Below are 15352 nucleotides of genomic sequence, written 5' to 3' on the forward strand. Positions count from 1 at the left end.
AAAAAAAATGCCACCAAATGTCGGGTTAAACTGAGATTGTAATTGAATTAGTAATGAGTTACATTACTGCGTTACAGCAAAAAGGAATACATCACTGTAATAGTGTTACTTCTGTAACGTGTTACTCCCATCACTGATCATTACTAATAGTTTTGGTCTAAAAAATTACAGAAGTTTGTGAAAAATGTTAAATCACCATGTCCTAAAGTTCAAATTCCTTTTTTGCCTGATTAACAGTCAAAAGCCCAGAGAAATTCAAGTAACAGAAGTAACAGAAGTAACACATCCTTCCCTTTGAAAGGCTGGGACCAGGAAACATTTGGCATTTTTGTTTAAAAAAAACAATCAATTAAATGACAAATCGATTCTCAAAACAGTTAATCTCAAAATAGTTCCATTGATAAATGAATGGATTCATTTCTGCTCATAAATGGTTTGCATCCTAAAATGCCTGGAAAGTCTTTTGCAGGCAAAAGGACATGAGCATGAATGCAGAAAAATCACAAAAATCAACCACTATGTCTTAAATATTCTTTTTAATTCTTTATTTGTTCATTTTAGTCAAAGAAAGATGGATCTGGTTAATCATTTATTTATTCGATTCCTCTGCCCACTTAATCCTTTTCTGGCACACCTGGGGCTAAAGCCTATCCCAGCATGCACTGGGTGGATGGCAGGACACCGGGCAGGTCGCCAGTCCATCACAGGTTGAACTCAGATGGGCAGACATCCACACACGCTTACATTCATACCTACAGGCGGTTTAGACTCTCCACTCTGCCGACTTGCACATCTTTGCAATGTGGGAGTAAACCAGAGAGAACCCACACAAAACGTGCAAACTTCACACAGGAAGAGCCAAGAATCAAACCTGGGTCTTCTCACTGTGAGGCGATAGTGTAAACCACTAAACTACCAAACCTGTGCTGCTTATTTTTCATGACCACATCAAGTGCAGTGGAATACTGTTTCGGTCAGAGAATTTTACAGTGACCAATTAAATGTATGCACATGTTGGCTCAGGACTGAACCTGCCACTGTCCAAATTAGAAATGGACTGAATTCATTAAACACTTTCCTAGTTTCAGCGACTACTCAAAGCGCTTTACAATACAAGCCAGCATTCACGTTTATTTCACAGCCGCCAAACTATATGAAACTCGGGTGCAGAAAATATCTGCAGTTATTTTGCACAGTAATTATGTGGGAAATATCTTTGTTGGTTAATCTTCTGCGGATTATTTTCTCAATCAATTAATGGTTTGGTTCATAAAATGTCAGAAATTAGTGTAAAATGGGCAATATAGTTTTTTTCTTGAAAAATATTCAGTTTACAGTTCCTGTACATAAAACATGGAAAAGCAGAACATCCTCACATTTGAGAAGCCAGTAGCAGCTAATGTTTGACATTTTTGCTTGAAAAACGACCTGATGGATCATCAAAATAGTTACAGATTAATTTTCTCTCAATCAACTAACTGATTAATCGATCGACTAATCGTTTCAGCTCTAGTGGCGAATATTCTGCGTACTTCCTGTTGTGTGGACCCTCAAGTATGAATTTCATTTTGCAAACTATACACCACTTTGTCTCAAAATACAGTTCCCCTGTGGAGCTATGCAGGACGTGCTCGCACACAGACACAACAGTGACATTTCCGCAAAATGGCAATTCTTTTAAGTTTAGTTTCACACTTATTCGTGACAGTTTTGTCATATTGTCATTCTAACACCCTGTGTAAATATTGAGTCAAAATAAAATATTCATTGATATTTTACCAGTCACACCAGAATTGTAACATGTTGCCATGGGATTGTACCCAAAATTTCCTCTTCCTTGTTCAAACAATGTTACAATTGTAGAATAGAGCAATTCACTATGTACTTGATTGCAAACGAGTCAGAAGGACAATGACACCCTGCTGCTAGCAAAAGTGTCGCAGAGATAACTTTGATACGTTTTTTTCAACTGATGGATAAAGCCACTACTGTTTACTTGCACTAACATGGCCAAATATGAAGGTTAATGTTCCTAATTTGAGGCAGAAAATACTGTATAATAAAAACTCCCATCGTTATGTGAAGGTCATGAGTTTCACACCTATCCCGGAGTTAAATGGAGACTTGGCTCAGCAGAGCAGGTACTGTACACAAATGCCCACGACCTGATACGAGACTTCTCTCTACTGAGCTGAAGGAGACTGAATGTCAGCCTCAGACACACAACAAACATACAAACAAACAAAAAATGCAATACATACAGTACATGAAAAAAAATGAAATGTACTTATACTTTTATAAGCAAACATATATACACACACAGACACAAACAAACACAGGTATAAACAGACAAATGTTTGAAATGAATGGCTCTACAGATGCCTGATTCTACTCCCCAACAGTGCAGTATGGACTTGTTCAGTGTGGCGAATACTAGACTGGGAAGAGAGTGCTGTATTCTTCATTCAGAGATTGATAGACTGACACTGATATTTAATCCAGCTTAAGGCTTCAGTGCACAGAGATGTTTTTTTCTATTAAATTTTAGAGGTAATTATTTTACAGCCTGTGGTAGTGGCTCTTATTGTACTGGCCCTCAAGCTTTTTATGGAGATTTTTAAAAAAAGTACTAGAAATGTACTACTTTGAGTGGGCATATCAAAGAAAATGATAAAATCCCCCCAGAGTACTCAATATACTTTTAATTAGAGCTGCAAAGATTCATCGATTTATTGATCAGTTTTTAAATTAATCGCCAACTATTTTGATAAACTATTAGTCGGTTTGAGTCATTTTTTAAGACAAAAGTGATTGATTAATCAAGAAAGATTACACGAAAGTAGTGATAATCGATAGTTTCAGCCCAACTGTATGCATGTTATTATTAATCATTGGCTTTTTCAGTCATAGCAGGAAATATGTGATAAGAAATATGGGTATCATATAGGGCTGGGCAATATATCAATATTTTATCGATATCGTGATATAAGACTAGATATCGTCTCAGATTTTGGACATCGTAATATTATGATAACGTAAGTGTTGTCTTTTCCTGGTTTTAAAGGTTGCATTACAGTAAAGTGATGTACTTTTCTGAACTTACCAGACTGTCCTAGCTGTTCTATTATTTGCCGTTTCCCCACACACACACATTATGTCCACATCACTGATGATTATTTATCTAAAATCTAAATGTGAAGATATTTTGTTAAAGCACCAATTGTCAACCCGAGAATATTGCTGCAATATCAAAATCGAGGTATTTGGTCAAGAATTTCATGTTATCTGATTTTCTCCCTATTGCCCAGCCCTAGTATCCTATTATATTTTTCGTTTAAAGAAAGATATCTTATATTACAATACTTATCACTTGGCAAAAAGTACATTGTGAAGTCATCTTGGTATTGTAAATGGCAAACGTGTGTAATACAACTGCAGAAGAACAAAATCACTGGACACAATACTTCTATATCCTACAATTAAATAATTTGAATAGGCATCGGCAAGTAGAATGCAGAGCAAAACTCAACACACCTTTAAAAGAGGAACTTAATCAGTTTATGCCATGAATTCATCTTTAAAAATACACTCGATCCATTGATAACCCCATGACTCATACTACTGACACTGTACTGTAACTTCTTACACTGTCTAGGGTATATGGCTAAAGACTCAGTTCTGAATCACGGGCATCCATGGGATTGGATGACATCATGCCTGTAAACCTTATGAGCCAACCATATCCAGAGGGAGATCATTATCCCGGATTGGCAGCCCACTGATTGGCGCAGGAGAGAGGTAGCTCATCCTGACCTTTTTGCCATTTGTGCATCCTGACAAGCTCAATCAAAAGTAAAGATCTCTCTCTCTCTCTCTCTCTCTCTCTCTCTCGTCATTGTACATTTAGGCTTTGCAGCAGAATTGAATTACCCACCCAAAGTGGAGCAGAACATAAAAGCCACTCCTCCCAGTGACTCAGTTCCAGGAGCCCCCATGCAGATTCCCCCAGTATCATCAAGGCACTAAGGGCTCTTTGAGACAGAGGCCGTTTCTCCACTGCCGGTAACAGCTCGACTCGACTTGACTCGCCTCGACTCAACGCATTCTGCGTCCGTTTTCCATTACAAAATGAGTAACGCCTCAGCGTGGCTGGTCACCATAGCAACGCGTGATGATGTAATTTTCAACGCGACTCATAACAGCACGTCGGCTACTCGCCACAGCCAGAAGAAATGTTTTGTTTCAAAAGAAACTGTAGGAAGCAACAAAAATCACCGCTATAAAAAACAAGAGTTTGGGAATTCCGACGGAGTTCAGACGTCGACATGACGGTTGTTCGCCGACACAAAAGGGTAAGTTAAGTTTCCTGGTAACGATAGCTAACATTTGCATGTGTTCAGGGCCCCGGTCAGTATTTACTATACGTTAGCGTTGTATAAAGTACATGAATTTTAGCAACCACGATTACACACCAACATGTCTGCTGTGTACCGTTTGTGTTTCAGAGCATTCACGCTTTGCAAAATCACCGCCGCAGACCATCTGGTGGGCGATGTCCGACCGGTGAGATATCTGGTTCTGACCTACTGGGCTTCGTATAATCGTATAATATGAGAGTCACGGACAGTCTTATGACAACGACTGGGATGCATCTGGGACAGCAGAGCCGGTGGTGACACTGTCACAGGGTGCAGAGGAAGAAGACCAGGATGTGCTGGAGGGTTTGATGCGCTACTTGAAAAGCTAAATAAAAACTTTTTTGATAAATTACCTTCTTTTTTTTTTAAATAACAGTGTGCAATATTGGAAACGACATAAAGCCCCTAATAGCCCTTAATATTGAACAGTTGAAAAGTGAGAATAGTGCAGAGAGTAGATAATCTGTCGGTGTCTGGCTAGGTTTTTTTTAAATGTCCCGTTTGTTCTGGACACACACTCCGCACTCTTGTTTGCAACAACGCAGTGATCCGACCAACCAGCAGTCTGCAGGTTTCCACGTCACCTTTTGGTATCGCCTCGGCTCGCTTGGAACCTCGACTGAGGTAGTACTAAAAAAAAAGTACCTGGAAGCGGGTCCCAGGGACTTTTTTTTCGTAATGGAAAACAAAAAACGGCAAGTAGAGTCGAGGCGAGTCGAGCAGATACCACGCAGTGGAAAACCGCCATAAGGGTCTGGGTGTTCTTTACTCAAGCTAGTTTAGTGTTGGGCAACAGATTTAAAAAAAAAAGTAAATAAATAAAGAGAAAAAGGATCAGCTGACAACTGAATCATTTGATACTAAACAAAAAGACCAATAGTGAGGACACAACTAGACTAAGGATTACTTTTTTCTTTGCTAAACATAAACATTGCAGTCTTGCACGGACACAAGGTAAGACATTTGTTTGTGCAAGATTATAAAAGCAACATGCACATGAGGCTCTATACTATTGGGGCCCAAATTACAAGAGGCCCCAAAAAGTGATAAAGAATGCATCTAAAAAAAAATGTCACATCATGTTCTGATGACCTTGCTCTGGGTATCAGTATTTCCACTTGTCAGATTAATATGGGCATGGCCACAGTCTCTGGTGTAGTACAGACATATTTGATGCTGCCGAGGTCAGCTGTTGATTGACCAGCAGGTTATCAAAGACCCTAAAATGACAAGCTTAGTAAGGGACGGCTCTGCATCACCTTGTGTGCTTCTTCATTGGAACCTTGAGCATGCTTGATGGTAAGCAGCACATTTAATTGAAGGCCGGTTGACTGACTTCCTATCCATGGGCCAGAATAATGGCACGAGTGATATTTCCTCAATTTCTTGACATCATTGCATGTCTTTGACCAGAAAGCTTTGGGGATATTTGAAAAAGCTGAATGCAGTCTTGTTTGACATTTAGAAGTGCTGACTTCCCACATCTAGAGGGGATTCGGCCAGCAAATTTAAATCATCCCTGAACTTGGACAGGGGGATTCTTTGATTTGCGAAACATCAGATCACTAAAGATCTGTCAACACCTGCCGAGAAGCTCTCCGGCTGGAGAATTCAGCCCTACATGTGTGATTAAAAGCAAATCACTTCCCCCAAATGCTCGTCGCTGCTCGTCTATGCTGCTAATTCGACATAACACCTGAAAAAGCCGCCGCAAACGCATCTCCAGTACACTCAGCTCCCCACTGGAGAATGAATGGGCTCTCTCTTTTTACATATCATCTAGTGCACAGGGCTACATGAATCTTGTGCATGCAGTACAGTAATAGCCTAACAGATGATGGTTCTTGGCACAGCCTGAGTAGTGGAGGGGTGTAAGACAGTCCCTTATGTCACATGGGAGAAAGAGAGAGGGAAAGAGAAGGAGGGAGTAGAGGAGTGCTGCAGTGCATTGGTGGTGTGCTGTCTCTTTAACTATGGTCATGCTTGACAGGAGCTGCTGTATCAAACTACTGTAAAATCGACAAGGCAAGGGATAGTTCAGTAGCTGTCTGCTTGCTTCCATAGTGTCCATCTGCACTCATGGATACAGCCATTGTAAGGAAGGGAAAAGAGGGAGAGAGAGAAGTGACAGCAGTGAGGGTGTAGAAGAGCATGTGTGTGTGTGTGTGTGTGTGTGTGTGGTTCAGCGTGAGGGGGGGTCGACCACGGTGGAGGAGAGAGAGAGAGAGAAAAGAAGGATAGAGAAAGAGATAGACTTTAAGGAGGTGTGAGATTAAGAGAGTGAATGAGGGAGGAAAAAGATTTAACCAAGATAGGAAGGCCCAGCTCTGCTGCTGCTGCCTGCCTCCCACTGACTGCCTCTTCATGTAAGCCGGTACTTGGCATGACTGCAAATGGCTTGCCTGGTACACTAGCTTAACACACTTGTCAATGTGGGCTCAAATACATCTGCAAGATCGCAACCCCCCCCCCCCCCCCCCCCCCTATTATGTGAATCTATATCTTATCGCAAATCAATATCACACTGTCTTACCACATATCTTATCTGTAGATGTTGAGTCACCGTGCGGCAATAGATATCACACAGTGTTACATAATCGCTTTGAGTAACCATGGAGCTTCTAATGTATAGGTGGACAGGGTGTATTGTAGGGCTGTGACGATAACCGCAACAGCGGACATCATCACCGCCATCAACGCATTTTTTATTTATTAATTTTACTTCCTGGTAAACGTTACAGGAGTGCATATGTTGTGTGACATGGAATATAATGAAAACAATTGTTCAGTTGTCATCATTGCCGGTCTTCTAGCCTATATTCAAGAGATTATGGAGAAGTTATTTCTAGGCTTGAGTACTCGTGATATCTACAGGTAACCTTTAATATAATACACGGCAGGGAAGGAAATGACATTTCTGTTCTCAGCTGAGGTGGACAGCATAGCGCTGCAGTTTTGTCATTGCACTTTAGCCTAGCACCTAGCGGAGTTTCCTTCTGCTTACAGCTTAATCCCCCCAAAAAAGCAAGGTTAGATTTAAGCGTGCATGCACGTTTTTGTAGCCTAAAACAGAGCATCTCATATATGTAAAGAGAACAAATTAGTGAACTGCGAAGAACTCCTCTCTGTTTTGTCTCTGCTCAGCTCCTAGACCGCTGTGCTGCACAGCGTCTGCCCTTGGCAAACCTTATTTATTTTATTTTTTTTACGATATTGACAATAGAGCTTTCTGAACTGTCTGTTAAACAGATCAAAGGACGGCGCCCGGCTTGCACAGTTGGTAGAGTCAATAAAGGCCTAAAAAAAAATGCCCAAAAAATAATCTTAAATAAAAATAAATAGTTCAAAGTAGAGGAGAGAAAGCACGACCGTGAATGACAAAACGCAGTAGAGACTCACGTTTAGTTGAAATGGAAACAGGGTGCTGCACCCATGGCTGCCACACTCTGTATGTTGGAAGGTTTAAGCCAGTGCTTTTTAGGGGGTAACACCCTTCACTCTACTGGTAGTTTTGACAACATATGAAGCCCCCACGTCTTGAGAAGCCTTTTGTTTTATTGTTCTCTTTTAACATACTTTACATTGCTTTGCTATCTTTTTCTCTTCACAGCCGCACTCATACGCTACTCTCACCCGCTCTCCTCGCGCGACTACACAGGCACTGACGTCACTCCCTTAAGACACCTGTTATTCTCGCTCTAACTTGCGCTGCTCTCGTAACAGGGGGTTGCGGTTAACCGTCATATCTCGGTGATATGTTGCTTCTTAAACGCAGTGAGAAAAAATCCATACCCAAGGTGTCGCTTTAAATTATCGTGCCCAAACAACACTCCAAAAACCCAAAGATATTCAATTAATGGTGACATAAAAGAGAAAACGAACAACTTCCTACAATTAATCAAATCTTTTGATGACTTTGTTCTGTATAGGACTTTAAAATATAAATCATACACAGTATATGATGCCAGAGAGGTGTCCTCAACATTGAGGGTACAATACGTAATGCCACTGATACAGTTCTGAAGTTAAAACCGAAAAACCTAACAGCAGATTGGTGTATCTCCATATTGATAGGCTTTACAATCCAGTTTACGGCTAAACCCTCAGCATTTGTACCAAAATGGATAAGACTAAACAATGCTTAGCTCTGAAAACAATATCTCAAATGAAACACCACCGTGCGATCACAGAGAAAGAGTACTCAGTGACATCGCTGGATGCACACACGCACACGCACGCCATTATCTGCTTTGCTCTGAGGGGATAAAAAAGCAGAGAGAAAAGAAGCCGAGCGGGCTGCCACAGTTAAATTTGGTCTCTCTTTTCTTGTGCAGCTCAGATGATGACTCCAGGGTCACGGTGAAGTCCAGGAGCTGAGAGTTGAGTTTTTCAGGTCAAGCTTAGTCTCCATTTTGGAGGCATCAATATTGTTCTACGGGGGTTTACAGGTCTGCGTGTGTGTGCTCGTCTCCACACATAAACCAGCACTCTCTCTCACCCTAACAGTCACATGCGGCACACCTCCACTCTCTCCTGAACCCACACACCGCTCATTTTCTCTCTAACACACACAACACCCACACACACAACACACACAACACACACACACACACAACCACACACACCACACCACACACACACACACACACAACACACACACACACACACACCACACACCACACACCACACACACACAAACACACACACCACACACACACACACACACACAAACACACCCCACAACCACAGTTCCCCCCATCCTACAGTGTTTGGCATCTAAACCTCTTTGATTACAGGTACTCACACAAACACGACACACCCCAATCCTTCACAGTTCCTCCAAACTTTGCGCTGGGTGTTCATCTCATCCAGTCTGACTGGCCATCATGTTTGAGGACCCGCTTTTTTTTTTTCTCTGAATTAGTCCCTCTAATCACACACACACGCACACACACCAAATTGAACGTTTTGACTGGATAGATTTGAGGCAGCTGACTGCAGCACGCCTGCTCACATATAGCATTAGTCACAGTTGCAGTGCAATGATACCAAGGGGAGTCTGCCTTTACCGTACGCTGAAGCGCCTTTCACCCACTCACACTCGAGTATGGGGGGGGGGTAAAAGACCCGCAAGCATGAAGTAGCCTCTCATTCTGGTCATCGACACGTTTTACCGGGCCAAAGTTTTTGCACACAGCAGGCAAGACACAGTGCATTCAGGCTATTGACAAAATCCTAAATATATTTCAAAAGATACTACAGTACTATCTACCAATATTTAATAGGAGTTAAGTTTAAAAATCACAATTTAAAGTCCTTACAATACACTGAGAGTGCCTCTAAGACTATTAGCATTTTACACCAAAGAATATAATAAAACAATTATGTATGATAAGGGCAGTTTAAACTTCATAATAGTGATAACACACCAGACAAGTGTAATCTTGTCTCTATAAACTAATGAGTACCATATAACAACATAGGATTGTTATAGGATTATTTAAAAAACACATACATATACCCACATACACATACATATACCCACATATATATATATATATATAATATATATATATATATATATTTCTGCATATTTTCCCATCAATGCTGTGTGGCTGCTCTCAAACGAGGAAGAGGAATGCACTTGCAAGAGTAGACCGTGACACCAGTACACATGCATACCTTATTACAATACTATAATTGACGCATGCACAGGTCCGTAGGACACACGCTGCGCTGGATCCGTATGTATGTATGTATGTATGATGTGTGTGTGTGTGTGTGTGTGGTGTGTGTGTGTGTGTGTGTGTGTGTGTGTGTGTGTGTGTGTGTGTGTGTGTGTGTGTGTGCTATCTTATCTAGAAGGCACTCTAGGCTGTTTCTATGCACCTGTCGGCTATGGTGCTTTTGGTTATGCCTATCGCGTACGATATGCCAGAGAGACAGAGGGAGAAGAGAAAGGCAGAGACAGAGAGAAAGAGAGAGAGAAAGAGAGAGAGGATGGTGAGAAAAGGGGGAGGAGGACAGTAGAGAAAGATGCAGTGGATGACAAAAAATTAAATATCTGCTCAGTCTTACCTTGAAAGGGAACATAGGACATGTTCCAACGGCATTGAACGTAAGCTCGGCGTCTCAGCGGTCTCTCGGTGCTCAGAAGTAACGGGGAACCAAATTAGAAAGAAATCTGAAAAATTAAAATAAAATAAAACACGCGATGTAGTGGTAATCACAGTTGGAGCCGAAGGAGGGGCCAATATTTCGCTGTTATAAAAACTGGCATCATAATCCACGAACGCTAAAGCGCTCGGTTCCCGGTGCATAAAAAAAATAGAGGATGCAGAAATATGTGTATGTGTGTGCGCGTGTGAGTGTATGTGTGTGTGTGTGTGTGTGTGTGTTTATTGGCACGCTGCTGTTGTGGTGTGAGGGTGAAACACGAGTGAGTGAGTGGGTGTGTGAGAGAGAGAAAGAGAGAGAGAGAGAGAGGGGGGGGGGTGGAAGACTGAGCACGCGCAAACTGTGTGCACGTTTCCCAATATCTATCTTTAGCCTATGTATTTTGCATTTTATGCTCACCTCATGGAAACAAATAATAACGTTGCAGTGAGTGTAAATCACTGTAGGCTACTGCTACAGGCTACAGTAGGCTATAGTGTGCGCGTGCAATGCTTCAAAGGTAGCTTTCTGACTTTTACAAACCGTAATTTTGTAAAAATAAAAATTTAGCCTGAGTTACTTCCTATTACGTGTTTCAATCAGGGTACTACAGGTGGTAGACTAACGTTATATAATCTAAAAACTGAGGGTAAAACTCTTACAGACCTGTTGAAAACAATATAATTAGCCTACTGCTTCTCCAACCGCTTCTGATAATATCATTAATTGATAAAACATTCTGATATTAAAGTCGGATTTTACTTGACTATACTAACGTGTGTTTTTAAGAGGCAAAAACATACGACGCTGGATTTGCGTTGCACATGCTTAACACAGGAACCGCATCAAGGAGCCAAAATGGCGCCCTGCGCTGGACTATGTTGCCTTTAGGTGACGTGGGACAAAGTTAAGCTAGTATGAACAACCCAACGCTATTTCTTCTGGAGTTCATGCTAGCGTAGTGTAGCCACAGACGTTTTGGGTGTGTAAAATAAAAACATAGCCTTTCTAAGAAACTTTCAGCAACAGGTAGTCTCTTTCAAAAGTCGGCTTTTGCAGCTGCAGCAGTACATTTTCATGATAGCCCTAATAACGTTAGCCTACATACACAACTTTGGCTAATGTTGGCTAATTTACAGGTACTTACATTACTGACGCGCATGTGTCTTCCTTCTCCTGTTCCTGCTCCAAAGACATGGCAGTTGTGATTATGTTAAATCCCCAAAGTAAACCGAGCCAGAATTCCACCTTTTGGCGTTGTTTTCAACCAAAAGCACTTGAACAGGTGTGTGTATATGGTGTGTAGGCTATCTTCACTTCTCCACCCCATAGCTTCAGAGAGACCGTTGAATGCAGCACAGTGCAGCAGCTGCCTATGGTTTAAATCTTAAGGTGTGGTCGCCACCTTGTGGTCAAAACCCGAAGCTGCAGGTGAAGCTGGGGCCTTTAGTCTAATTGAACCCATGATCTTTTTCTTTTTAAAGATTATTTCTTTGGGGGGGTTCCCTTTATTAGTGACAGTGGATAGACAAGAAAGGGGGAGAGAGATGGGGGGGATGACACGCAGCAAAGGGCCACAGGTTGAATTCAAACCCGAGCCGCTGCAGGACTCAGCCTACATGGGGCAAATGCTGTTACTGGGTGAGATAGAGGTCACCCCCCATTAAGTTTTTCTTAACTCAAACAAACTATCCTGCTAAAGGACGATATCACATATCAGAGGGTTACATACATAGACTGTATATAAACACAGACACAAGCAAGGTGCTCCACTGGCAAAATAAAATAATAAAAAAAACAAATTACCGTAATCTACTTAATTTCAATTATATTCCTAATCTAACACACCTGTGCACCTGTCACTTGTCATAAAGTAGACAAAGCACAGGTGTTACTAATAAAATTAACAATGGATCTGTATTATTAAAGTGTCCACGTACGGTATGACAGCGAGCCAGCACAACACAAGGAGCCTGAAACCAAAGCAGCTCAATAGAATTCAATCATTTTATTCACACCTGTGTTTTTCTACTGTGAAGTATCAAACTGCTATTTTTTTGTTTTTTAAATGCATATTGACATGTCTTCAGAAGATGACCACAGGACTAAAGAAGTGAATTTTCTCAAAAGTGTTTACTTACCCATACGTTAAATCCATTTTTGACACAAAAAGACACCGATTTAGCTTATCAATTGTTATTGCTTCTACTTTTTGGAAATACAACATGTTACATGATTATCACAGAGATGTAGCTAGTAGGGCCTATTCATCTTTGGAGTCATTATGTAGCATTTCCATTCATCTTGAAAACTAATTATAACTGGCACAAACACAAAATAAACATCTGTCTTTCATGTTGGCAGCAGTAGTACATTTTCTGCCAAAAAAAGTAGTTCATCTTTCCTACAGGACACATTTGGCTGGGATGTAATTTGTCATCCCCATCAGACTAATTTAGAGGGATTCTCACCAACATTGTTTGATTACCACCTACAGTGGAAGTGATCAATGACCAATGAAAAACAGCTCAGCCTACTTCTACTTCTGCTTAAAAGGGAAAATGCTCGCCCATTTCTCAGAGGTGATATTTGCACATAGTTATGGACATTAGCCTATGAAAATAGCATCTTCAAATCCTTTTTGGAGTCTTTCATTGATTAAATAGTTTAGCCTATATGGTTAACAATGACCTCTTAAAACTGAATACCGGTAAATGTAAAATAAAGATGAAAGCTGTGAGGAACATTTTAAGGGATTGTTTCTATTAAAAAACAACAACTCATACCTAGCATTAAGATTATCAATAAAAAAAATAAAAAAAATGAAAGTAGGCTACTTGATGGTTTTTAAGAATCCCTTGAACTGAAATATACAATTAAATCCCTCTTATACACATGAATCCATTCATTTATCTATTAATTAACCCCAAAATTGCATTGTGTGCCTAATTGGGAAAAAATGAGGTACTTCGATTTCAACTTTATTGATGTTGTCCCCAAGAGGCAATTTGTAAGACAATCAGACGCACAGCACAACAAATAGAAATCCACATTAAGTGGAACACTGAATGATAAGCACATGGAATCCAATCCATAATTAAGGGGCCAGTTTTTTCCATTATAAAGTACTGGACAAATAGAGGTGTAGACTAGTTACCTGTGATGTTACGTTGTGGCTTACATTTTCAGGGATGTGTCTAAAATTAAACTTAATTTCTACTTTAATAGGCAGATGATCCATTAAAAGGCCAGGTTAACTGGATAATTTGTAGCCTAATATATAAGAAAGGAAAAAGAAAGAAACAAAGAAACAAAGAAGCTCAGACTGAAGCGGCAGAAACTTCATCTTCATCAGAGAACCAAAGTTTCCAGACTGAAAGCGGTTGACACCGACACACCGACCAGTCTACCAGTCTCTGTGTGAGATTCAGGTCATGTCAGAGTCCTGGGAGTTTAACTGGTAGAGCAACTGCTCCCCACTCTGAAGGTTGTGTGTTCAAATTGCATTTTCCTTCTGTCAACCCTCAGAAAACAATGTCTGTTTTTATGAAAAGCCTGCAAGAGCCTAACCAGCTGAACCAGGACCAGTCTGTTTCATAAAGACAACAGTTCTCGGAGTTACACGTTCGGTTCAACTTGTGAAGTGATTCTCATCTCAGCTGAAATGTATCAGGGCTGCAGAGTTTCAACCTGTCAGCAGCTGCTGATGGAGATCACACTTATATTTTGGGAAAGCTTAATTCAGAAATAAGGAGAACGATGCTGCGGATTTCTTCCAACGGGACAACTGATGTCTGAAGTTGTGTGGCAAAAATAAACCCCAGCTACATACTTACTACATAGCTTTTTCTGAACTGTTTGACTGCATCCCATGGTTTTTAATCTGCAAATAAAACTGGCTCAGGTGTCATTATGCAACCTACAGTACGCATGGAACGTACACATGATGAAAAATGGCACCAGAATCAGTAACATTCGCTGATGAAGACGAGGGGGTAATGGTCGAAAACTCAGAAAAAAAGTAGCAAGTGGACCTTGAGTGGAGATTTTGTCACACGTACCGATCCCAAAGTCAAGAATGAACTTCCGTGTGGGAAGTTGTTCTACTTGGCCTCCTAATATATCAACTGAAGAGGGTTTTTTTTTTGTCTTGCTTCATTCACTTGAATTATTTGCAAGTCATTGTGTATTTTGATTATCCTCTATTCCCGGTTGAGTCAGAGTTCACGATCCTGGTTTGGGCTTGGCTAGGTAGATAGACAATGTATCAAATTATTAATTACCTGTAAATAAAACTAAATACATAATATTTGGACATTGGAATTTCAAGAATTTTAAACGTATTACGTTAGTCAATATTAAAATAGAAAGAGTATATAATGACAGATTTCTGGGAGTTGTCATAGATCACAAATGATGGAAAGTTGTCTTGTGTTGTACTGGGTTATATAGTGGTATACTTACTTTCTGTAACTTTCATTATCGTATGAAAGAATCTAATTTCATGTAAAAAGGGTAGGTGTAATAAGCTCAGGCTTCAGCCTACACCTTTCACTGTATATATATTATTATTAGTATTGTCTTTTATTGTTGTCTGTGCAATTTTTTATTATTGTTTGTGGAAGTAAAAGCAATAAAGTTATTTTGTTTATATTATCCGTGTATTGACTGTTGTGAGTTACAGATGTCCAGAAAAAACAATTAAACTAAACTAAACCTGTATGTACTAAAAGATTTTTTTTTTTTTTTTAAACACACATTGTATGAGGTGATTTTTC

General features: G+C 40.3%; 1 protein-coding gene and 1 long non-coding RNA gene across 14 annotated transcripts in view; one reads left to right on the forward strand and one right to left on the reverse strand.

The window, feature by feature from the left end:
* syngap1b (synaptic Ras GTPase activating protein 1b) overlaps positions 1-10824 on the reverse strand; it is a 146115-nt gene extending 135291 nt beyond the window's left edge. For 7 of the 13 annotated variants that reach the window (XM_032518084.1, XM_032518089.1, XM_032518085.1 and 4 more), the window contains exon 1: positions 10497-10823. In XM_032518084.1, the coding sequence (XP_032373975.1) occupies positions 10497-10518 (22 nt within the window). In that variant the 5' untranslated portion in view covers positions 10519-10823. Of the gene's footprint in view, positions 1-9222; positions 9343-10496 lie in introns of those variants that run through there. The other 6 variants (XM_032518095.1, XM_032518093.1, XM_032518092.1 and 3 more) reach the window with 3 other exon arrangements.
* A 4211-nt stretch (positions 10825-15035) lies between these two features.
* LOC116690898 (uncharacterized) lies at positions 15036-15291 on the forward strand. Its single transcript, XR_004332384.1, has 2 exons — positions 15036-15130; positions 15214-15291. It is a non-coding gene; the product is annotated as an uncharacterized LOC116690898 (long non-coding RNA).
* Positions 15292-15352: the final 61 nt, after the last annotated feature.

Source organism: Etheostoma spectabile, chromosome 6, assembly GCF_008692095.1.
Source record: "Etheostoma spectabile isolate EspeVRDwgs_2016 chromosome 6, UIUC_Espe_1.0, whole genome shotgun sequence".
Lineage (NCBI taxonomy): Eukaryota > Metazoa > Chordata > Actinopteri > Perciformes > Percidae > Etheostoma > Etheostoma spectabile.